This window comes from Phocoena sinus, chromosome 16 (assembly GCF_008692025.1).
Source record: "Phocoena sinus isolate mPhoSin1 chromosome 16, mPhoSin1.pri, whole genome shotgun sequence".
NCBI lineage: Eukaryota > Metazoa > Chordata > Mammalia > Artiodactyla > Phocoenidae > Phocoena > Phocoena sinus.
This window is the reverse complement of record NC_045778.1, coordinates 58447800-58473968: the sequence shown is the minus strand read 5'-3', so window position 1 is coordinate 58473968 and position 26169 is coordinate 58447800. Positions and strand designations below refer to the sequence as shown.

Sequence of the window (26169 nt, the reverse complement as noted above, 5' to 3'; positions counted from 1 at the left end):
ATTCCATCTTTGAGGAAGTAACAGGTTAATGTCAGGGTGTGTACTGTTGTTAGATAACTTCTACAGCACTGTAATCCATTAATAGATCTCTCCAGAATGGACTTTAGTCTGGGTCCCGTCAAAGCTAATTTGAAACATCATAAGCCATTTTTCTGGTTTGGATATGCTGGTATGACCTTTTTTTCTTTTTAAAAAATATTTATTTCTTTATTTATCTGGCTTTGTCAGGTCTTAGTTGTGGCATGCGGGATATTTGTGTCGGCACGCGGGCTTCTCTCTAGTTGTGGTGCATGGACTCTCTAGTTGTGGAGTGCGGGCTTAGTAGTTGCCACTCATGGGCTTAGTTGCCCTGCGGCATGTGGGATCTTAGTTCCCTGACCAGGGATCAAACCCCAGTCCTCTGCATTGGAAGGTGGATTCTTAACTACTGGACCACCAGGGAGTCCCAATGACCCTCTTTTTACCTCCATTTCACCCCTTCACCCACAAAGATCCTGGAAAGTAAAGAAGTTTTGATGGTTCTGGTAATTGGCAGTGATGGAGTAGCTCTTTCTGGGTCTTTTGTTTGGGCTTAGAGCCCTGTTACTGAGGTTGCCTTCTTTTTTTTTTTTTTTTTTTTTTGCTGTACGTGGGCCTCTCACTGTTGTGGCCTCTCCCGTTGCGGAGCACAGGCTCTGGACGCTCAGGCTCAGGGGCCATGGCTCACGAGCCCAGCCGCTCCGCGGCATGTGGGATCCTCCCGGACCGGGGCACGAACCCGTGTCCCCTGCATCGGCAGGCAGACTCTCAACCACTGCACCACCAGGGTAGCCCTGCCTTCTTTTTTAATAACAAGAATGTGAGTTCTGGGAGACCACAGACCTTTGTTTAGTTCAGTGCTATGTCTCTATTGCCTAGCACAGTGCCTGCCACATAGTAAGTACTAAATAAATATTTTAGAGTGAATAGCTTTGGCAGGAAGAAAAATGATCAGCTTATGGTCATAAGTAGTGTTCACAGTGCAAGGAGAAGCATGAGCTTGACCCTAGTCTCCAGTTAATTTCTTTCTGATTCATAGCCAGTTTGCTATGAACAGTTATAAAACTTTTCTAGATTTTGTGGTAGATGGGTAAAGGTGATGGTGCTTTTAGCTAGTGGATGAGGAGGGGTGGGAAAGGGAATAGGTCTGATTATTCAGAAGCAAAGGGCTGTTATGGAAACAAAGGGCATAGCCCTGACTTGGGCCATGGTATTAGTGACCATTACAGTAATTGGATGGTTCTCAGGAAGATGGTTAGCTATCCATCAGACTACCAGAATATTTAGGAAAAAAATCTTATGGGGGAATTTCTTTTGCCTAGAAGAAAAGCAAGGATTACTCTAGTAGAACCTTGATTTTTTTTTTTTTTTTTTTTTTTTTATAAATTTATTTATTTATTTATTTTTGGCTGCATTGGGTCTTCGTTGCTGTGCGGACTTTCTCTAGTTGCTGAGAGCAGGGGCTCCTCTTTGTTGCAGTGGCTTCTCTTGTTGCGGAGCATGGGCTCTAGGCGCATGGGCTTCAGTAGTGTGGCTCGTGGGCTTCAGTAGTTGTGGCTCACGCGCTCTAGAGTGCAGGCTCAGCAGTTGTGGCACACGGGCTTAGTTGCTTCGCAGCATGTGGGATCTTCCCGGACCAGGGCTCGAACCCATGTCCCCTGCATTGGCAGGAAGATTCTTAACCACTGCGCCACCAGGGAAGTCCTAGAACCTTGATTTTCATTCATGAATTTTGTGGGGAGAGAAAGTGTGAATGTTCTTTTTGATGATACACATCTTTATTCTCTATAGAAACATGGTCTGGATGATTTAGAGAGAAGGGTTTATTTTTTCTTTTCAGATGAGCACCGGCTTCACAGCGGCAAACTCTGTCTGATTATCCTTACGTGTATTGCAGAGGTAGGTCTCACCAGCCTTCTGGTATTAGCTAATCTCTTAACAAAGTGCTCTCTTTCTGCGCTTCTTCCAAGTTCCTGTCCCCTGACTTTTAGAGTCCTAAGGTTTAGGAGAGAAAATCTTCCCACCTTGTATTATCTCCTCCACTAGAATGTAAGCACCACTAGAATGTAAGCAATAGGAGGTACTTTGTCTTCTTCACCAGTGTATTCTTAGCGTCTGGCACATAGTAGAGGCTCAGTATTTACTGCATGACCTAATAATGAATTGTGATGTGATAACTGCTATAACTGGAATATTCTAGTTCTTTTTTTATTTTATTTTTTTAAGATTCTAGTTCTTCAGAGTTTGAAACTCTGAAGAGAGTTATGCCTCTTCAGAGAAAACAGTCCTGCCCTTTTGAAACTGTTCATGTTGGGTCTTTTGCATTTAGCAAAATGAAAAAAGGAGCTCAGGTTTCTGTGGGGAGAGGTGGAGACAAAAGCCGAAAAGGGGCATTGGAAACTGAGTAAAGTGGGCTGATTGCAGTTTGATGAAGAGCAAGAACCCGAGGGGAATAAAGAAGAGATGCTTGGGCTTTGTAAGGAGACACTTTTGGTTGGATTAATTAGGCCTGAACTCACCCTAGATCTTGGTGGCAACACAGGTATGGCAGAAATTGAGTCAATTTAGAGCTAAATTTGTAGTTTCAGACTCCTCCTTCACTTACTCCTTACTCTGATCTTTTTTCTCCTAAGAAAAACAATTAAGGCGTGGTCCATGTGGAACAGAGATCTCTCTCAGTCTTTCCATTTTTATGTTCTTAGTGAAAAGATGACCTGCTTTTCACCAGGTTAGGGGTAGCTGGTTATAGAAGAGCTGCTTATTAGCAGTGGGCCTGGTGTAATTGCTTTTCAAAAATCTTTCTAAGAAAATCTTTAAAGGAGTTGTTTTTCACAAATGGTAACAGTTCCTAGGAATTGGAGTCTGTAGGCACATCAGATCTTCAGAAGAGATGTTGGGAAAGGGCCAAGGGATGTTTATTACTGACTCATGGTGAGAGGTTTTTGATTTTATATCAGTCTTCAGCAAAGCCAGGGAGGGACGGGGTCTTATCTACTGCCATGTTGCTTGTGTAAGCAGCTTTCTCTTGCTGTGCCAAGCCCGTTCCCGGCGGAGTGCAGACCTTTCTTCTTAATCGTAGATCCTCATGTGGAGCCTGCACATGTATCCTGCAGTCCCTATGAAAACCTTCAAGCTGTCACAAACAGAGCAGGCTCCTTGGGCAGATGGGAAGGAAGAGAGAATAGGAAAACACATTCCTCTCAGCATTTGCCTCAAGTGCCTGTGCCTTAATTTTTATTGTTTGTAATTTGCTTAGAGATTTTTGGCCAGTTAGAGACACACTGGGAAATTACACCCAAGTGAAATCTCATGGCTTAAGTGGGGCTTGACATAAAGGCTCTAGGCTCATCCCATTACTCTCTTAACTGGTCCTTGAAAGGAGTTCTTTAAGTCCTACAAATCCTTGGGCTTTAAGATTATAGATTATAGATAGATTATAAACTGAGTTTCTTAAGTATAGCACTCATTCCTTACTTTTAATCTGTTTTTATTTTTATTAGGATCAGTATGCCAATGCATTTTTGCATGACGACAACATGAATTTTCGAGTAAACTTACATAGAATGGTAAGTGTGACTTTTGCTTCTGGTTTTTTCTTAGAGGAATTTTTCTGCCAACACAAAATTGATCCTACTAGAACAAGTGTGGGTGGAAATTTATGCTAAAGGGCTCTTGCTTAACTGCTGTTCAGAAGACCCATACTCGTTGTTGGGATTTTTTGTGTGTCATGGAGGTGTTACCTGCTCAAGAGAGGGTGGAAAGATCCATAATCGTATACCCATGGCAGTAATATTAGAATGTATCAGGGGACTTCCCTGGCAGTCCAGTGGTTAAGACTCTGCAGTTCCTCTGCAGGGGGCATGGGTTTGATCCCTGGACGGGGAACTGAGATCCCACATGCCGCCCAACGTGGCCAAAAACAAACAAACAAACAAAAAACAAGCAAAAAGGGACTTCCCTGGTGGCACAGTGGTTAAGAATCTGCCTGCCAGTGCATGAGACATGGGTTCGATACCTGGTCCGGGAAGATGCCACATGCCACGGAGCAACTAAGCCTGTGCGTCACAACTGCTGAGCTCGTGTGCCACAACTAATGAAGCCTGCGTGCCTAGAGCCCATGCTCCGCAACAAGAGAAGCCACCCCAATGAGAAGCATGTGCACCTCAACGAAGGGTAACCCCTGCTTGCGGCAAGTAGAGGAAGCCCACGCACAGCAGCGAAGACCCAACGCAGCCAAAAATAAATAAATAAAATAAATAAATTTAAAAACAAACAAAAAAACCCCTCAAAAGTACATCTTGACTAGAGATATACTTTTATACAAGTATATACAAGATAGAATGTATCAGTAATGTAGATTTCAACAAGGAGATGGGCCTAAGCCTTTTGCTTTCAAAATGTAGTACGATCTTTGATTGGTTGATGCTAGATCCTGCTTTGATTTATTCATCTGAGAGGTGGGGGAAATAAGAGTATGAAGGATCAGGGAATTTCCTAAAACTTGGAGGTATGTTCAGAAATATCACATTGAGGTTTATATTAAAACTTTCCTTAAAAAAAACCTTTTTTTTAAAACTGCTACTGTTGCTGCCTTTACACAGTCACATTTTCTTTTTTTAAAAATAAATTTCTATTTATTTATTTATTGGCTGTGCTGGGTCTTCGTTGCTGCGCACGGGCTTTCTCTAGTTGCGGTGAGCGGGGGCTACTCTGTCACGGTGCGTGGGCTTCTCACTGTGGTGCCTTCTCTTGTTGTGGAGCACGGGCTCTAGGCGCGCGGGCTTCAGTAGTTGTGGCACACAGGCTCAGTAGTTGTGGCTCACGGGCTCTAGAGCGCAGGCTCAGTAGTTGTGGTGCATGGGCTTAGTAGCTCCGAGGCATGTGGGATCTTCCCGGACCAGGGCTTGAACCTGTGTCCCCTGCATTGGCAGGCAGATTCTTAACCACTGCACCACCAGGGAAGCCCCCAGTAGTGATTTTATTTGCATAAAAAACATGATGGTAAGCCATTGGATGTTAGTTCAGATGTCTACTAGTTTCATTTCTTTTTTATGTGAAGCCTATGAGACACAGGAAGAAGGCAGCAGACAAGAACCTTCCCTGCCGTCCTTTGGTATGTGCAGTACTGGGTGAGTATCATCAAAATTGGCATGTTTCTGGGCCAGCGATAGGTTTTCATGATTAAGATGAGGGATAGATCCTGGTTGATGTGCGCTTCCTCCTCAGGGAAGAAGTACTGGTTATATTTCTTCCCTGGCCTAAGAAACCATGTTTCTTGTTGAGTTTGGTAAAGCAATCCCAAGGAATATAATGCTCAATTAAAGGGTGCTTTTGTTCAAAGAAAAAGATCTTTGTAGGGAGACAAATGTCTAAGTCTAACCTTGATACATGATTTAAATTTGTAAACTGTCTTACACTTGATCAAGATTTCAAATTCTTCCCTCCCTTTCTTGGTCCAAATTGTGTGTCAGCTGGCCAGGAGGCTTAAAGTTCAAGGTTCAGACGTATAAAACTTCCTCTGAGTAAATTAAGCTGAGAGGAGGCTGACAGAGCTGACAGCTAAGGGGCTGTATTGTAGGTAATTTAGTCTGCCCAGAATTCTACATTTTCCTCAGGTAAATGATCTGAACTCTTAATTCCATTTCACCTGGGTATTCAGCCCTATTTCCTAAATCTACTTGATTTTAGAAACAATAATTAAGGCTGTATAATATTAAGTCTCTATTGACCCAAAGCTCCTCAGACCATTTCAGTCAATACCCGACAAACTGAGTGTGATAGGAAGATGAGATAGACTGACATAGCTTTAGAGTTTGAGTCTGGTTACACGGATGTGATCCATAGTTTTTTTCTCTGCTTGCCTCATCACTTGGTTCTCAGAATATGATTTCCTTCTGGCATTTTGCATTAGTGTCATGGTATGAAATATCTGTACAATGAAATCTCCCTTGTATCTGAGTTTATTGGCAGGTCAAAGTATCCTGCTGGAAGTAGGAGAGAACTAATTTTCTTTTTACCTTACAAGTGGCAGGTGGTGAAAGTGTTGCAAAAAGTGCCTTATATAAAATAAAGTGCACTGAGGTTTTTTTCCCAGCCCAAAGGCAAGCAATGAATTTCATTCTGATTGATCTAAGTTTTCTCTTTTTTCCATTCAGACCTGATGGTAGAGTTTATTGTAACACACATGATGAAGGAGTTTCCTATGGATCTCTATGTGTAAGTACCGTGGTTCATTTAATGTGTGCAAATCTGTTTTATAGAATGGAGTGATGGGAAGTTTAATAGTCACAAAATTTTTATGTACACTTCAGGAAAAGCACATTTATGTGTGGAGAAGTGTTAGGGAGTGTTTTATGGCCTGTTTTATACATTTTTCCAGAAGGGGGGAAAAGTACAAACTATGTATCTTCATTATCACTTTTAGGCACACTGCATGAAGAACAGGGCTGATGCGTTGAAGCAGTGATCATTAGCTGACTCCTGTACCCAAGGATATGGAATACTAGCAGACCACTTAGTCATCCCTGGGCTTTGGCATCAAAGGAGTCAGCAGTATTTAAAAGATATGGAAATGCCAGAGGGGTAGATCTTTTGGTTCATTCTTAGCCTACATTGTACTAGCCACATAGTCAGAACTCTGCTAGCTAGGCAGATTATGTATATAGTGGTCAGGCTGGGAGATTCCTGCCTCCTGAGGAGATCTGATTGTCTGTCACAATTCTTTACAACCAGTATAACTAGAGATGACTGAAAATCTTCATATTTTAATAAAGTTTAAGCCTTTAGGCTTTCTCTCTTCTTTGGTATTTCAGCATTCTTCTTATCATCAGTGCCTAACAGCTGTGCCATGTTAGTGTGATCTCAAATATATGTATTATCTTTATTCCTTAAAATGCATCTGAATTCACTCTGACAACAGAATTAATACCTCCACTTTTTTGAGTAAGAGAGAAGTTTGGTGCACAGCAAGCTTAGTGTACCTCATTCCAGTGCTAGGCTGGGATCTAGGGAGATATGAAAGATTTTACTCTGACTAGAGTAGATCTCCAGCTTTTTAGACTGTTTGTAGGCTACATATTTTTGGTTTCCTAGATATGAAATAATGATACAAATTTTACTTTTAGGTAAGTAGGTTGTGGTTTGCATTTTTCCATACCTTTTGGGTGTTTAAAAGTTAGTCTGATCCTTATTGCAACTCAAAGACCATGAAAAGCTGCTTTTTTTTTTTATAACACTTACCAGATGAGTTTTCTGCTTGTTTTAGATAGGATCGCTGAACATCAGTACCTCAGGGATCAGATTTGTTTTGCTACAGATTATATTTTTAGCTTGTTTATCTAATGTTCTAGTTCTAGGATATGCTCTTTATGTTGTAGTATATTATTATAGTCTTAGTTTTCTCATTTTCCAGGCAAGGAAACTGAGGCTCTGGAGGTTGGGTTGTTCTGTTAGTAAGCACCATTGCCTGGACTTGAACCCAAAGTTTCTTACAGTAAATCCTAAGCTGTTCCCACCCCTTCTCAGGTGTATTATCTATTGCTATGTAACAAACTACTTCAAAACATAGGGGTTTAAAACAAACATTTACTACCTCATAGTTTTTGTGGCTCAGAAATCCTAGCAGCTTAGCTGGGTAGTTTGGGCATAGGGTTTGGCAGAGGCTGCAGTCAGTGTGTTAGCTTTACTAGGGTTCTACTGGGCTGTATTGGGGCTGGAGAATTGCTTCCAAGCTCACTTACATGGTTGTTGGTAAATCTCAGTTCCTTGCCATGTGGGCCTCTCCATAGGGTTGCTTGACATGGCAGCTGGCTTTCTTCAAAGCAAGTAATCCAAGAGAGAAAGAGAAGAGTGAGAGCCCAGGATGGAAGCCATAATGCCTTTTATAACTTAATTTCAAATGACATGCCATTTCTGTTGGTCATACAGACCAAGCCTAATACAATGTGGGAGGAGACTCCATAAGGTTGTGAATGCCAGGAGGTGGGGACCATTGGGGGCCATCTTGCAGGCCGGCTACCACAGTTACCTACCTAGTTAAGTTGCATCACCAAGATTCAAACTCAAGTCTGTCTGACCCCAGAGGCTGTACTCTTTCTTAATTACTACTATGATAAATGACAAAGGAAAGATTTGTACAGGGTGACTAATGCTCACTGGGGCATCAAAGGGGGCTCTGTTTGACCTGAGTCATGAAGAAACAATAGGAGTTTTCTATGCAGAGGAGTGGGGGAGGGACATCCCAAGCAGGGGACCAGCATGTTCAAAAGCTTGGAGACTTGAAAGTGTGGCATGTTTGGAGAATAGAAAGTAATTCAGGAGGATTAGAGTGTAGGGTACATGGAGGAAGGATAAGAGAGCAGAAAAAATGTTACCTGATTTAAGTGGATGATGGGTGTAACAGTTGAAGATGAGGATGACATGATAAGACTGTGTATTGAGTACTCAGAGTTACGGTATGTCACTGTCCACCCAAACCCTCACATCCCAGCCAGTGAACCTGATCTACACTAAATATTTTAACTCCCTCTCCCCAGTAGTTCCTGCCTTTTTTTGTTTTGCCTTGCTTTCTCAGTTCTTTTTCCACCTGCTTCCTAATTGAATGTCCTGAGGTTAGGGAAGATGGAGAAGATAACAAGCTGACAGAGGCTGGGCAGAAGTTCCTACCCGCAGGCTGAATTCACTTTCTTCGTTACTACCCATGGGCATATTTCCATATCTCCCTCCGCCAACTTCCAGCCTTCTTTCCAGTTTTTTTTTTTTTTTTTTTTTTTTTTTTTTTTTTTTTTTGCAGTACGCAGGCCTCTCACTGCTGCGGTCTCTCCCACTGCGGAGCACAGGCTCCAGACGTGCAGGCTCAGCGGCCATGGCTCACGGGCCCAGCCACTCCGCGGCACGTGGGATCCTCCCAGACCGGGGCACGAACCCGCGTCCCCCGCATCGGCAGGCGGACTCTCAACCACTGCGCCACCAGGGAAGCCCTCTTTCCAGTTTTTGACATTTGGAGCATCAAGTCCTTTTTAGGTGAACTTATCTGCTCCGAGCTGGGCATCAGGCCAGCTTGCTGCTCTCACTTCTCATTATGTACTGCTTTTCAGCAACATACAGCACAATGAGAAATTGAAAGCAAAATGAACTTCTACCATTTCAGATAAGTGTATAATCTTCCTGGTGAAATATGAAGAAATATGGAGCATGGAAAGACTTAATACTCAAGTCAGAATCTGTGTCAGAAACGAAATAGTCTCATATCTGTGTATGAATGCTGTAGGTAAAGTAATAATGGGGGAAGGTGCTTATACGGAAAAAAAAAAAGAGAGAAAAGTCTTGCCTGGAGCGGTAAGAGGTAGGAAAACCCAACAAATGAATTTCTTCTTCTGGATGTCTACCCTCTGATTCTTGCCGCCACTCCCACTGCTGGCCCAAGATTTGGGAGTTAGGGGAAATAGTCTCTGGAGAGAGTAAACTCTCCTTTAAGTTACTCTTACATGGAAAACTTGGACTCTTTCTAATCAGGGATTCTCTGTGGGTAGAGACTTCAGAGGCCCCACAAGAGATTTCAGGTTAAAATGGAACTGTCTTGTGTTGAAATAGGAAACCACTACATGCATAAAAGAAACGCCCTAAGCAGTCAGTTTAGAGTCATTCAGCCAGTATATATATATTTTATATATATATATTTTTTAATATATATTTTAAATTATTTATTTATTTATTTGGCTGTGCTGGGTCTTAGTTGCCACATGTGGGATCTTCGTTGCAGCATGCGGGATCTTTAGTTGCGGCATGTGGGATCTTTTAGTTGCAGCATGCAGGATCTAGTTCCCTGACCAGGGATTGAACCCAGGCCACCTGCATTGGAAGCGTGGAGTCTTGACCACTGGACCACCAGGGAAGTCCCCAGAACTGAATTTTTAATTTAACTTTTAATGTAAATAAAATTTACATTTTATTTAAAAGTTAATTTATATTAAAAACAAATTTAAATAGATCTAAAGACTTAAGGTCTTTAATTTTATGTTTTTGCATCCTATGTTTGCAATTTCGAATGGAGTAGTCTAATTTTGGTCTAGTGGTGCATCCTTCCTCTCAGGAAAGATACTCAAGGGAATGGTATCAGTAGTGCCTAACTGAATATTGACCTATATGTGGTTATAGCTCCCTTTTCCTAGTGATAGGGGAAATTAGCACAAGCAGTGTGTGTGGGATGGGGAGGGGGGATATTTTTTAACATCTTTATTGGAGTATAATTGCTTTACAATGATGTATAGTTTCTGCTTTATAACAAAGTGAATCAGCTATACATATACATGTATCTCCATATGTCTTCCCCCTTATGTCTCCCTCCCATCCTCCCTATCCCACCCCTCTAGGTGGTCACAAAGCACCGAGCTGATCTCCTTGTGCTATGCGGCTGCTTCCCACTAGCTATCTGTTGTACATTTGGTAGTGTGTATATGTCCATGCCACTCTCTCACTTCGTCCCAGCTTACCCTTCCCCCTTCCCAGGTCCTCACATCCATTCTCTACGTCTGTGTCTTTATTCCTGTCCTGCCCCTAGGTTCATCAGAACCAGTTTTTTTTTTTTTTTTAGATTCCATATATATGTGTTAGCATACGGTATTTGTTTTTCTCTTTCTGACTTACTTCACTCTGTATGACAAACTCTAGGGTCCATCCACCTCACTACAAATAACTCAATTTCGTTTCTTTTTCTGGCTGAGTAATATTCCATTGTATATATGTGCCACATCTTCTTTATCCATTCATCTGTTGATGGATGCTTAGGTTGCTTCCATGTCCTGGCTACTGTAAATAGAGCTGCAGTGAACACTGTGGTGCATGACTCTTTTTGAATTATGGTTTTCTCAGAGTATGTGCCCAGTAATGGGATTGCTGGGTCATATGGTAGTTCTATTTTTAGTTTTTTTTTTTTGCTGTACACAGGCCTCTCGCTGTTGTGGCCTCTCCCGTTGCGGAGCACAGGCTCCGGACACGCAGGCTCAGTGGCCATGGCTCATGGGCCCAGCCTCTCCGCGGCATGTGGGATCTTCCCAGACCAGGGCACGAACCCATGTTCCCTGCATCGGCAGGCAGACTCTCAACCACTGCGCCACCAGGGAAGCCCTATTTTTAGTTTTTTAAGGAACCTCCATACTGTTCTCCATAGTGGCTGTATCAATTTACATTCCCACCAACAGTGCAAGAGGGTTCCCTTTTTGGGCAGGGGGGATTTATCTACCAGAAAGCTGCAGGTAGAAGTTCATTTCTTTCCCATGTGTACAGATTCATATCCAGTGTCTTTTGTGGCCTTAGCAAAAGCTGCCTCATTAAAGAAAGGGTATCTGTGGTGAGTTGCACCATATTTTTAGGCTTATTCCAGTTTTTCTCTTTTTCTCTTACAGGCGCTGCATTCAGGTAGTACATAAACTACTTTGCTATCAGAAGAAGTGTAGAGTACGCCTGCATTATACCTGGCGGGAGCTCTGGTCAGGTAACTTTCTCTTTTGAATTCATCCTCTTTTCCTATATCTTTTTATTTTTTTTTAACAAATTTATTTATTTATTTGTGGCTGCACTGGGTCTTCGTCATTGCACATAGGCTTTCTCTAGTTGTGGCGAGCGGGCTTCTCATTGCAGTGGCTTCTCTTGTTGCAGATCACAGGCTCTAGGCATGCGGGCTTCCGTAGTTGTGGCACGCGGGCTCAGTAGTTGTGGCTCATGGGCCCTAGAGCGCAGGCTCAGTAGTTGTGGTGCACGGGCTTAGTTGCTCTGAAGCATGTGGGATCTTCCCAGACCAGGGCTCAAATCCATGTCCCCTGCATTGGCAGGTGGATTCCTAACCACTGCACCACCAGGGAAGCCCCTTCCTATATCTTTTATGAACCCCTAGGCCTGGGCACAAGCTGAATTTTTTAAAAAAAACTTTTTAGTTTGTTTAGGATGCTTCTATTTTTAACTCTTCTTTTTGTCATTTCAGCCTTGTTCTAATCCAAACCTGGCCATGTCACATACCATTATTTCATACTTTCTGTCTTGTTCCTTCTCCTCCCTGTAATTTTTGTCAGCTGGTAGAAACAAATATTTGAGTTCCATTGATTCTTCCAATGGGGAGTCAGTACAAACTTGGATTCTCCCTTGGTTCCATTTGGTAGCAGCATATGGACTATAGGGAGGCTTCTGTGTGTTTCCTCAGGATGAGTAATCTCAGGAGGAATGTCTTAGGGAGAGGAGGTGGGGAGGGGGTGGAGAGATGGGGGGAATCCTGTTCTTTGTGTTATATCTGGCATTGTTACTGTTTACAGACAGTGTCAGTTTTACCACTCCTCCTGTGCCAGAGATAAAAACAGCAAATTAGTGTTTACTTTTGTCTTTGTATCCATTTGGTAGCTCAGTAAAGTCACTCCACCCCTGTAGGAGGGAAGTGGCTCTTCTTTAAGGGTACAATTAATGCTGGCTTGCCACCCATTTCTTTTGTGCAACTAAATTGGAGGTTTCAGAAAAGCAGAGGAGACATTTTTCCTGAGGCATTTGCTTGCTGATAGGTCCTGTGGCTTTTGTGACCTGATGATACAATAAAGTCTTCTCCAGATGATTATAGTGGTAAATTGTTGCCCCACCCTTGGGAGAGCTTCTCTGTATTCTGAGCAGACAAGGGTGTGTTAGTGTCAGAGGCTTTATGAGAAATGGGTCAGTAACCCCACACCCTCCCATGGAATTCATCTCACTTGTTGTGACATATGGTTTCCTCCCAACCCAATTTGGCTTTCTAAGTCTAGTCCTTCATAATGGAAAGTAGAGATCTTTAATTAATGGATTAGCAAGTTTTTTGCAGTTACTGCCTATGGTGGTGAAGGGGGAGTAGGAGAATAACAGTAAGTGGCAATAGTGGCATTTTGATATTTTAGGAGAAGAGTATGATTATGTGAGAGTTTGAAATTGAGGGAATGTCAGAAGAGCTAAAGAGAGATCAAAAGAGATTGAAATGACTAAAGTTAGTAGAATTTCTTAGGTCAGAACAGTGCTTTTTAATATTAAGGACTATTTGGTTGCCTATGGATAGTTGTATGATTATTAGGTTCTAAAAATTTAGGATTAAAGAGAAAACACAAAAATGATGCAAATCTCTGGATATTGGTATAATTGTAGGACTTATAGCAAGTACAAATGGTTTATGTCTATAACTGGGATGAAGTTATACATTGTACTAAAGAGTTGGTGGTAGTTATTATTTCTGCCTGCCTTTGATCCTCTTCTGGTTTTATTTTCTATTTAATTCTATTTTCTTTTCTTTCTACGCTAGCCACCCTGTCTGTGGCCCCTGGGATCTCTCTGGCTTTTCACCTATCCTCTTCATCTGTTGTTCTCTTCCTCATTGTCCTGTCGTTGCCTTTTCCATTGCATTCTCCCATTCACTCTGGTCTGTCTCCCTGGGGCCCAGGGCTTCCCATTATTCTACTACCTCTACCTTGCATTCTGCCCTTTGTGCTATTGTTGTCATACATTTTACTTTTACATATGTTATGAACCCCAAAATACATTTCTGTCATTTTTATTTAAAGAGGCAATTATCTTTTAAAGAGATAAAAAAGTGTCTTTTATATTTATCTTTTCTGGATCTTAGCATTCACTAACCTAGCTAGAAAACTGTGAGGCAAGAGACCATTCTTTATCCTATGTTGGTCAGTTGACTTTATTTCTTTGAGTACTTTATGTCGTATCCAGCTCTATGTATAATTATTTGCTATCTTGGGACTTCCTTGGCAGTCCAGTGGTTACGACTTTGCCTTCCAATGAAGGGGGTGCGGGTTCGATCCCTGGTCGGGGAGCTAAGATCCCACATGCCTCCGAGCCAAAAAACAAAAACATAAAAAAAAAACCCCTAAAACATTAAAAAAGAAACAAAAACAGAAGCAACATTGTAACAAATTCAGTAAAGACTTAAAAAAAAATTATTTGCCACCTCAAGACTGACTGATTGGCATTCTAAGGCCCTTGATACTTTGAGAAGAGGTGTATATGAGTGTCATTGATGAGAGTTGGATGGCTGCTTTTTCCTAAGGCATAGGCATTTGTACTAGAATTCTTTGCCAAGTGAGGTTAGCTCCTTTTCATACGTAGACTGGGTGAGCCCTCCTGGAACCTGGCTCCCTGTGTTCATACATGGAGTATATACAGTGAGATGCAGAGCAGCAGGTGTTAAGGAAAGCTGCAAAATACTAGACTACATCTGATGCATCAGAGCCTATAGTAATGTATAATATTGCAGTCAGTGAATATAAATGTGGCTGTGGAGGACCCACCCACTCCTTGGCTGGTACTGCCCCTCATATGTTGGCTTGCCCGTGTTTTCACTCTTTCTTTGCCTTCTAGACTTATGGATTTGAGGGAGGTGTGTGAAACTCATCATGGCAAATATGCTTATGCGTACAGATGCTTGCCCATACATGTGCTGCAAACATTAGTTGAATTATACTTATAAATAAAACTGGTAGGGCTTGTGTTGTTAGGTCAGACACACGGGAGACCTAGGGTGTCTAGGAAGCAGTGGACTGGGGTGCAGATGTCTTTTGTTATTTGGAATGGGGGCGTTTAGTCTCACTGCACTTTGAGTGGTGATTTTTATTCTTATACTGTTTGACTACAGTAGCTCTTTGTTATTGGGGAGGTAGCCAGAGGTCCCCCTCCAAATTCCCATATGGAATTCTCAGGCTTGGTTTTATGGATGAGGAGGAGCCAGCTGTATTAGTTGGGGGTTTAATCCTGCCTGATATGTTGGTTTTATAGATATAATCTGTGACCTACTCCCTGCTGCCACTGTCTATTTATATGATGCCTGTCACCATGGTATCTGAGTACGTGCAGAAATATATTTAGACTAACCTCAACTTGAATATAGAAAGGAAGAAGTCTTGCCTTTCTCATTGCCCTATTTTCAGCAGTTACTATTTTCCACCAAGTTATGGAAAGTTAAAAAGCTCTTCTCTGACCTCTAGGCTACCCAGATCTCCTATTTTGAGTAAAAGGTTAGGTCTTAAAACTCTCCTCTGATAAGACAGGAGAGTTGAGTCAGATAACTGAGTTTTAGGGTAAGATGAAATAGTTCTTTACCTTGGAGAATATAATGAAAGATATGATCTTTGCATCTGGAAAAATGTCCATTTGCACATACGTATTTTGCATATAATTTCAGAGAGTTCATGGACCTTCTTCTGAAGCCCATCCATGTTCCCACGTTAAGAATCCTGTCTTAATTTTGGGTTCCATGGCCTCCCAATTCTGTTTTCACAGAACATCTTAGTACTTGGTTAAATAGTTTTTCTTTATTTACTGACTGTGCTGCATTCCTCCTGGGAACTTTAGCTTAGTATTTTCTCTCAACTTCTGGAGGCTAAAGACCTTGTTAGTCACTATGTTTTGTTTCCTACACAGGAAACAAACACACTATGTGTGTTTCCTATACATTCCTACAGAACTTTGGGTTTCTATTTGAGCATATCACATTGTTTTGCTATGTTTGCATATGTCTGTACAATGATTTGCTTAAATATCTATCTTTCCTCTTAAAAAAAATTCCTGGAGGGCAGGGCCTGTGTTTTAATCATTGTTTTATTCCTAGCACACTACTTGGCTTGTAATAGGGGCTCAGAAGACATTTGAATGGATAAATGAATGGATGCATGGGTATGTAGAATTTCCATTAATGATGAATCAGCATTCTCTTAAAGCAGCACAATGTTGTGTTTGGACCTCAAAAAAAAATTAGAATATTTGTTGTCATGTATCTTTTTCTTTCTTTTTAACATCTTTATTGGAGTATAATTGCTTTACAATGTTATGTCAGTTTCTGCTGTATAACGAAGTGAATCAGCTCTATGTATACATATATCCCCACATCTCCTCCCTCTTGCATCTCCCTCCCACCCTCCCTATCCCACCCCTCTAGGTGGTCACAAAGCACAGAGCTGATCTCCCTGTGCTATGAGGCTGCTTCCCACTAGCTATCTATTTTACATTTGGTAGTGTGTATATGTCAGTGCTACTCTCTCACTTCTTCCCACCTTTTTATTTGAGTTGCTGTTGTAAAAGGGAGCAGTGATAATTTCTCTTTCCTTTGTCTCTTTCTTCCTTACCTACAGATAGATGGATTGCTTTTAACCAAGTGAAAATGGAAACTTAGATGGTTTCTAAGCCATTAACCAAGTAATGAGCAGAATGTTTAGAGGCAAGCATGTAGTTGTTAGAGAGGGAAATACTTGAACAGAACTTCATGGAGTCAGCTTATTTTACTTCCACTGCAGGCAGAAGGGGCATTGGGGAGGCAGCCTGCATTTACATAGTGTAGCTTTCCACAGTCTGAAAACATGGGTTGATTTAAAGGCAGGTTTATATTGGTGTTTTATATTTGACATTTATCTATGGATCACAGTCCTTACCCTTTCCCTCTGCTGCATCCCTGGGTGATAAGTCATTATTTTTATCGCCATTTGTTGGAGAATGTATAGAAGGATAAATGACTTGCTAAGGATCATGGAACAAGACACTAAACAGAGTCATGGTTAGAACTTAGAGTTTCTGACTCCTAAGCTCAGAAGCAGATCACTAGGCAACATTTGCCTCCCTGCAGAAAGAGGGGCCCCCAAAGCCCCCAAAACAATCTGTTCAGCTTCACTGTGCTAAATAGCATCCAAAGCATTCACAGCTTTGTGAAAAAGAGAGAAACTGTACATGGCCTGACCTTTCAGATACCTACTGGGAAAAATAGAAAACCCAGAGGGTGTCACAACTTTCTGGATCCAGCTGGCACTCTCATCACTGACAGAAGCCTATGACTTCATGGTTAGGTACACCTTGAGACGGGGAATTGAGAGCCTTTCATTGGGAGCTTGTTATACTGTAGTTGTTGTTATACAGGATTGAAAATTATCAAGAGAAAGACTGACCTGAGCTGTAGATTTCTTTGGCAGTTCTTGTATAGGTATAGCTTTGACAGATTGCCAGCCCCTCCTGATCTGGGGAGACTATCCTTTGAGTTTTTAATTGTCTGCTTCTTTTAGTTTAGTTACTTTTTTAAACTTTTAATTTTGATATAATTATAGACTCACAGGAAGTTGCAAAAATAGTACAGAGAGTTCTTGTACCCTTCACCCAGCTTCCTCCAATGGTGATATCTTTTTTTTTTTTTTTTTTTTTTTTTTGCGGTACGTGGGCCTCTCACCAGTGAGGCCTCTCCCGTTGCGGAGCACAGGCTCCAGACGCGCAGGCTCAGCGGCCGTGGCTCACGGGCCCAGCCGCTCCGCAGCACGCGGGATCCTCCCGGACCGGGGCACGAACCCGCGTCCCCTGCATCGGCAGGCGGACTCTGAACCACTGCGCCACCAGGGAAGCCCCAATGGTGATATCTTATATAACTCTATAATATTGTTTCTTTTAGTTTTGAAGAGGGTATCCAGGTGGGAAAGAACATAGCAGTAAACAGAGTATATGGGAAGAGGAATTTTGGCAGCTGTTATTGCTATTTTGTTCTTAAAATTGCTTTTTAAATTGTTCTTCCTATTTCCCCCCAATTTTCTCTGATTTAGGGGAATATGTTACAAGATGTATTCTAGGCTTGGTGTGCCTAATTAAGACTGCTCTAGCTTCCATGTGCAAAAACATGGAGGCTTCTTTCTTCTGTGGATAATCAGTTCCTCTCAAAATTAGAATGTTCTAATATAGGGTCATTAGAAGGTATTTCTCTCTTTTCATAATTTTGTTATGAAAGATTCTGTATAGCAGTGTACAAAGCCCCAGGATTGAAAAAGAATGCCAGGAAACCATTTTTTCCTTCAAATCATCACATTTGGCTAAATCCAAAATTTATACTATTTTGAATCTTTCTCTTAGAAACTTGGCAAAAGCAAAAGATAAGAATTTCCAACAAGTTTAGCTTGTTAGAGGGAGAAAAAGATTCCCACCTAAAAGCCCCTTAAAAGAGTGAGAAATCTCTGTTCTTTTCTCTGCACATGAAGGCACTTCCTATCCAGAGAAATGTCACCTCTCATAGGCCCATTAGCATCTTGTCAACTAAAAGAGGCAGAGGAAAGAATAGTTGTACTTTTGTTGCTCTGTCTGTACTGGTTGTATAGGAAAGTATCATTTGGTTTCATAAGGTATTGTTCCCTGGATCTCAAGTGAGCAGGACAAGTCTGTTAGTGGTTTTCCCTAAAACCACTTTCTTGGTTTAACCAAGAAAGTAAAGTTCTTGGTTCTACATCAGATGGCTCCACTGAGACATGGTCTCATTGACTACTAGATTTCTTCAAGGGTGATTTTTGACTACCTTTCAATTGGGCAATGTTGGAAAAAATAAGCAGGTGGTATAGGGCCCTAGAAGAAGCCAGTAGCTTCTGAGCATGCTTAGTTAGAGGCAGCTGCACAGAAATGAGGTGTATGGGATCTTGCATTTCTGAGTCTAAGTTCCATATGGGAACTTTCACATAAAAACTCATTTTCATGGTAAAGAGGGTGGGTGGTAACTCTGAGGATTGCAGTGTCCCCAAGTAAAGGGGAAATTGGAGATAGTTGAGAATTTTATTTTCTCTTTTAGCAGATACACTTTAACAGCAAGGAAAATGGTAAGACAGAACCTAACTTCCATTTAAAGAAAGGATTTGTTCTTTTTTCCAGTTCATCTAGAGGGGTGTGGAGCCTTTAGACAGTGCAGTTTGTTGACATACTGACTTATTATTGTGCTAAAATATACATAACATAAAATTTACCATCTTAACCATTTTTTTTTTTTTTTTCTTCTTTCCTTGCGGTATGCGGGCCTCTCACTATTGTGGCCTTTCCCGTTTCGGAGCACAGGCTCCGGACACACAGGCTCAGCGACCATGGCTCACGGGCCCAGCCGCTCCGCGGCATGTGGGATCCTCCCAGACAGGGGCACGAACCCGCGTCCCCTGCATCGGCAGGCGGACTCTCAACCACTGCGCCACCAGGGAAGCCCCAATCTTAACCATTTTTAAGTGTATGTTCAATGGTATTAAATACATTCACACTGTAATGCCGCCATCACCACCATCGTTCCCCATAAATCTTTTCATCTTGTAAAACTGAAACTATTCTGTCTTTATGATTTTAACTACTCTAAGTACTCCATGTAAGTGGAATCATATAGTATTTGTCTTTTTGTGACTGGCTTATTTTACTTATAATGTCCTCAAGGTTCAAGAAATCAGATTCTCCCCCTTCCTGCAGATTTAGCTTTTTTTTGTTATTATAATTATTTTTTGCTGCACTGCGCGGCTTGTGGGATCTTAGTTTCCTGACCAGGGATTGAACCCAAGCCCTTGGCAGTGAAAGCGCGGAATACTAACCGCTGGGCCACCAGTGAATTCCCTGTTGTTTTTGGTTTCGATTGTAGGCTGTCTCTGTGCTGAGGATCAGCCTGAGGTGTAAACTTAATGTTTTCTTAGGTCTCTTCTGAGCCTTTTCTTGGGCATGTGCAGTCACTCTCTAATTTTCCCTGAATATGCAGTTGTTTCTGAATATCCTAGTTTTTTTTACTTCTGAATGCCTTCTTGGTTAATGTTTATATTATCCTAGTATTTACCTTTTTTTTTTTAATTGAAGTATAGTTGATTTACAATGTTGTGTTAGTTTCTGCCATACAGCAAAGTGATTCAGTTATACATATGTATATCCATTATGGTTTATCACAGGATATCGAATATAGTTCCCTGTGCTATACAGTAGGACCTTGTTGTTTATCCATTCTATATATCATAGTTTGCATCTGCTAACCCCAAACTCCCAATCTGTCCCTCCCTTACTCCCTCCGCCCCCGCCTTGGCAACCACAAATCTGTTCTCTAGGTCTGTGAGTCTGTTTCTGTTTCTTAGATAGGTTCATTTGTGTCGAATATTCTAGTTTTTAATGTCTGGCTCCTGAAAGGGAAAAAGCAAAAAATGAAGGTGGGGAAAAAAGGGGCACTAGCCCCTTAAATCTGGAAGTTACTTATCAGGAGGGGGAAGGGCTTGCAACAATGAGGGGAGGTGCAACAAAAATGGCTGCCCACCTCTTTGTCTGCACCTCTGTGATCAGAAGCAGCAATCAGTGATCATAGCACAGATCCCCAGTATCTGGAAGACAGGGCCCTTTTTGCCCACCCTAGCTCCTGCAAGCTGTGTGCAAGCTGCTTCAGAAACAGGTGCACAGCTGCTTACCACAGGCCTGGGATTGGGTGATAGGTAGCTGCTAATGTACTAAGAGTTTGAAATTGACCAAAATGAACCAAATTTACCATCCAAGTTTTCCTCTGGAAGTTGCAAACCTTCATCGGAGGCCAGAGTTCTAAAATAGTTACATCAGACAGATTCTGCCAGTGCAGTTATTGCCTAGGTGGGAAGAGAGATTCCTGGTGTTTCATGCTTTGCCACCTTCCCAGAATCCTCCCATTGGATATACCAACTTTTGTGCTCTCTTCACCTGGAGAGGCTCATAGCATACAGCCAAAGCCATTTCATTTTCTTGTTTGATTCATTGGTCTCAGTTTCAGTGAGGTGCTTGGGTTTGTAGCCAGACAGTTGCCTGTATTCTGAGAAGCCACCTAGTGTATTTTTAAATTATTCTGCTGGTAAGTGTTGGTTTCTGAGTCTTTCCTGTGCCACTTGGCTGACCGACAATGAGCCTGCTGATTGCTGGCAATGTCCCTGAGTAATTGGTGATTTTGTCCAGAGATGCTAGAATTGGCTAGAGTTTATAGTGCCTCTGGGGTTTTGGAGGCATTGACTTGTTACACTAGTGCTATTTCTAGTCTGTCATTTGAGTTCTTCTACCTCTCTCCTAAGCAAGTGAGGAGCTAAATATTTCTCTTCTGTCAGTTACTGTGAAATTATCCATACCCCCTAATGATTGGGTTTTGACCTGGGATCTGTGGCATCTCATCCTAGCTCCATGCCAGGCCACAAAATAGGGCCTAGATGAGTCCTGTCTTTGCTTTCTATCTCTTTCTCTTCATAGCATGTAAAAGCTGTTCAAACAGACAGCTCTCTCTGACCCGATTCTTTGGAGACATTGATTTGTGCTCTGCTGGAGGCTCTGTGTCTCCTTCCTGTTTTTAATCTTATTTAAATGTCATTCACTTGGTTTTGTAATTAAACCTCCCCTCTGCTTCTCTGAGACAGGCGCTGAGCTACCACTTAATTGTATCTTCCTGTGGTTGGCTTGTTCCTCTCTGCACCTGGTTTACTTCAATGTCTGGGACAGGTTTTAGTTCTGGAGAAGTTCGCATATCCATTATTCATTCCACTCTCCTACACGGCAACATGGTTTGCTGCTTACTACTTGCAACCTTCTTCTCCTCCCCTTGAATTCAAAGCAGGATAGGAAAAAGTCTGGGAAAGTCCTCATTGTGTGGGGTACATTAATGCTAGGAACAGTTCTGTGAACAAGGTTCCTTGTGGAGTGAGAGGGCCCAGTGTAAGACAGCAGGATTCTCAGGTGGGTGGTACTGAGCTCTTCTCATTTGAGAAACAGATTGGCTGCTTTTGCCTCTGGGAATTCACTTGGGACTCAGGGAACCATCAAGGTACTCATTCCTGGCGCAGCTTCCCAGAACCTGCACACTCTGCTTTATTTCACTTGAGCCTGCATGCAGAAAAGTCAGAACGTCTGTACACTGCTGCCATATTTGATGCACAAGACTCTCCAAGGAAAGAAACTAGCGCCAGAGCTAAGTAGGAGCCTGACACTTGCCTCTAGTACAGAGTCAAAAGAGGCAGCTGGGGACTTCCCTGGTGGCACAGCGGTTGAGAATCTGCCTGCCAATGCAGGGGACACGGGTTTGAGCCCAGGTCCAGGAAGATCCCACACGCCGCAGAGCAACTAAGCCCATGCACCACAACTATTGAGCCTGTACTCTAGAGCCCGTGAGCCACAACTGCTGAGCCTGTGTGCCACAACTGCTGAGCCTGTGTGCCACAACTTCTGAGGCCTGTGTGCCTAGAGCCCAAGCTCTGCAACAAGAGAAGCCACTGCAATGAGAAGCCCACGCACCGCAACGAAGAGTAGCGATTGAGAGGGGGTACCCTGCTTGCCTCAAGTCGAGAAAGCCTGCGTGCAGCAACTAAGACCCAACAACGAAGACCCAATGCAGCCATAAATAAATAAATAAATAAATAAATAAATAAATTAGAAAAAAAAAAAGAGGCAGCAGTTGCTGCCAATTTGTAGTTCCTGAAAGCAAACCCAGAAACTAAATTTTCAAAGTGCCTGGTGGAAAAGACTTTCCAATGAAGAAACAAGTGTGTATGGAGCACCCACTTCCCTACAACTTAAACTTATTGAATGTGTAATGTAATACTTCAAATGTTTCACTGACACAACTTTTCTGTTTTTCACTCAGTGCAGGTTAAGAGTATTTGGAGCCTGGTCTCTGGATCCTCATTTAGTAGAAATAGAAAAGATTAGGAGGCAAACCCAGGATCCCTAAGGATTTCCTAGAATATTTTTAGTATAGTTGACCCTTAAACAAGTTGAAGGTTTGGGGTGCTAACACCGCCCACTACTCCCTCCAACCCTGTCAAAAATCCACCTATAACTTTACAGTCTGCCCTCCCTATCCATGGTCTCACATCTGTGGATTCACCAACCACGGATCATGAAGTACCATAGTACACATTTATTTTTAAAAATCCAAATATAAGTGAACCCATGCAGTTCAAACCCATGTTGTTCAAGAGTCAACTGTACTTCGGTACATTGTTAGCTTTGATTATAAACTGATTATTATTCTGAGGACTGCCATAGTATTGTCTTGAAGGCTGTCCAGTGTTCATTTTCAATTTGCATTCCTGCTCAAGATCTGTGGCTCTCTGTTGATTGAGTATATTTGGATCCTTTTCTTTTCCCCATCAAAAAGGAAACACCTTTGTATGTTTAGCCCTATACTCAGTATTGTGTACCATGATGTAGATTTCAGCTCATCAGTTACACTGAGGTTACAGAAAGTTGGGATGGAGTGTTTGCAGGGCTCATGCTAGTGTCTGTGGAAAGAAAAACATTGGCCTCTTGTTAGTTAATTGGTAAAACATACATAAAATTTACCATTTTAAGTGTACAGTTCATTGGCATTAAGTACATTCACATTGCTGTGCAACCATCTCTACCTTCCACCTCCACAATTTTTAAAATTTTCTTAAACTGAAACTGTATCCATTAAACAATAAGTCTGCCTTCCCCCCTCTCCACACCCCTGGCAACCACCAATCTACTTCCTGTCTCTATGAATTTGATTTCTCTAGGCTCTGCATATAAATCGAATTATACAGTCCTTTTGTGACTGACATTTTTCACTTAGCATAATGTCTTCATGTTTCATCCATGTAGTAGCATGTGTCAGAATTTCCTTTTTCAGGCTGAATAATATTCGAATGTATGTATATACCACATTTTGTTTATCTATTCATGTGTCAATGGATTCTTGTATTGCTTCCACCTTTTGGCTATTGTGAATAATGCTGTTATGAATACTGATGCACGAATACTTGAGTCCTTGCTTTCAACCTCTTGCTTTTGAGAGTGTGCAGGTTAAAGTGTCTTAGGTCAGTGGAGTGAAATCCTGAGACACTTACAAGAGAGATGGACTTGAACTTACATGATTTTTCTTTTGGTCACTTGGATGTGTGAGGGGCTGATTAAGTGGAGTTCTGACTAAAGTTATGGTTTTGGGTGGCAAATATAGGTATTGGCCCTAGATAGCTTGCTCCCGCACACTTATTTAATCTTTCTGAATTTCAGTTTGGTTATCTGTTAATTGGGACCACTAATACCTACTTCATTGGATAATTAATAGGATTTAGTGAGAGTGATGTACTTTAAGTGCTTTACATGATGCCTAGCATCTAGCAGACACCTAATAAATGTTACCTCCCTTGCCATTTATGACTTTTGTGTTTCTCCCTTTGAGAAGAGATGAGAATACAGTTTGGGGGAGGTGATTTCTGTAGTTAAGTGTCTCTTTTTAAGGTGTCAGGTGGAGCACAGTAGAAAAGAGGAAGGTTTGAGATACAGTTGTCTCTCCATATCTGCATCCACAGATTCAACCAACCATGGATCAAAAATATTTGAAAAGAAAATTCCAGAAAGTTCCAAAAAGCAAAACTTGAATTTGCTGCATGCTGGCAACTATTTACATAGCATTTACATTATATTAGGTGTAGGGCGCGGCCGGATAGCCATTACGCATGCACTAAGTATGCCGCTAGGGCGTATGCACCTAATATGCTAATCAGGTTTTGAAGCAGTGGCCTATCCAAAGTCCGGCTTGCGAAATGCGATAACCATACGGACGAATCAGGGACTTACACGAGTCCTTAAGCCCTTATATAAGCAGACAGGCTCGAGCGTACGGGGTCTTCCTTCCATCCGCCCGAAACCAAGCTGTACTCCAATAAAGTGTGATGCGAGAAGAATCTAGCGTGTGGTGATTCGTCATTCTGCTGGTCAGAAGCGGCTCGCCGCAATTAGGTATTTTAAGTAATCTATAGAGATGATTTAAATTATACAGGAAGATGTGTGTAGGTTACACGGCAAATACTACATCATTTTATTTATTTATTTATTTTTTTGCGATACGCGGGCCTCTCACTGTTGTGGCCTCTCCCTTGCGGAGCACAGGCTCCGGATGCGCAGGCTCAGTGGCCATGGCTTACGGGCCCAGCTGCTCCGTGGCATGTGGGATCCTCCCGGACCGGGACACGAACCCGTGTCCCAGGCGGACTCTCAACCACTGCGCCACCAGGGAAGCCTACATCATTTTATATAAAGGACTTGAGCATCTATGGAGTTTGGTATCTGTGGAGGGTCCTGGAAACAATCTCCACGCCCCATCCCCCTATCCCCGCTCCCCATCCCCCCATCCCCGCTGTGGATACCGAGGGACCGCTGTACTTTGTGTGAGCTTCTGACACAGTTATTGACTTGTAATTGTTGTCATTCAGCAGAAGGATGTGATGCATTTCTCTATATGATATATCTATCCGGCATTGGTGTTTTGGGATAGCCTACTCCTGGGGCTATGAAGGATGGGGGCCAATGAGAATTGTCTGTTAAGACCTGGAAGGTCTCAACCACCAAGCTTGTCATCTGAAAAGATTCTGCAGTAAGCTGTGCCATTCTGTTTTTTTTTTTTTTTTTTTTAATTAATTAATTAATTAATTTTTGGCTGCATTGGGTCTTTGTTGCTGCGTGTGGGCTTTCTCTAGTTGTGGCGAACAGGGACTACTCTTTGTTGCGGTGCATAGGCTGCTCATTGCGGTGGCTTCTCTTGTTGCTGAGCACGGGCTCTAGGCACGTGGGCTTCAGTAGTTGTGGTGCACGGGCTCAGTAGTTGTGGCTCGAGGGCTCTAGAGTGCAGGCTCAGTAGTTGTGGCGCACGGGCTTAGTTGCTCTGCGGCATGTGGGATCTTCCTGGACCAGGGCTCGAATCCGTGTTCCCTGCATTGGCAGGCAGATTCTTAACCACTGTGCCACCAGGGAAGTCCCTGTGCCGTTCTGTTTTGTGGATGAGTAGCCATTGCTCACCTAATGGGCAAAACTGTTTACACAGTAATGGGTTTCTATAGCATAGGCCCTTTTTCTTTGGAAATCTCTCAGACTAAGGATCATGTCTTTGGTGAGGAAGAGCTTGTGTTAGTCCCTTCTCCCCTGCTTCCTTTTAAAACTATTATTTAAAAATTAGAAACATGGTAAACCAAAGGGTTAAATTAAAAAGAAAAAAAAAGTATATCCTGCCCCTCTTATCTTCACAATGACTACAACATGTATTGTACTTGATACCAAACTCTTATAGACATATGACTAATTAACAATACTACGTTTATACAACCAACCCCTTATCTTTTGTGGTTATTTTAACTCTTCCCTCTATGTACTGTTACTTTTGTGACAGTTTGGTTGGTTATGTGCCCAGATGGCACCAAGTGGACAAGTGGATCAAGGGCAGTTTTCTAAAAATGTGTGTGTGTGGAGAGTGGTGAGCCAGGAGTCAGCCAACATGAGCTCTGTGCTACTTGTGTGTTGGCACCGAGTACCAGATCTCTGCTGTCCTTGAACCTGCCCCTGGCCCAAGGCTATTCTCTGGCCTGCAGTTAAACCCTGTTCATAGCA

At 42.2% G+C, this 26169-nt stretch overlaps 1 protein-coding gene across 5 annotated transcripts in view; it reads left to right on the top strand.

Moving 5' to 3' along the window:
• The window catches only part of ARMH3 (armadillo like helical domain containing 3), a 175519-nt gene that overhangs the window by 50689 nt on the left and 98661 nt on the right, over positions 1-26169 (top strand). For all 5 annotated transcript variants that reach the window (XM_032608970.1, XM_032608973.1, XM_032608974.1 and 2 more), the window contains 5 exons: positions 1859-1917; positions 3519-3584; positions 5078-5147; positions 6174-6234; positions 11421-11509. In XM_032608970.1, coding sequence (XP_032464861.1) covers positions 1859-1917; positions 3519-3584; positions 5078-5147; positions 6174-6234; positions 11421-11509 — 345 coding nt within the window. The remainder of the gene's footprint in view (positions 1-1858; positions 1918-3518; positions 3585-5077; positions 5148-6173; positions 6235-11420; positions 11510-26169) is intronic.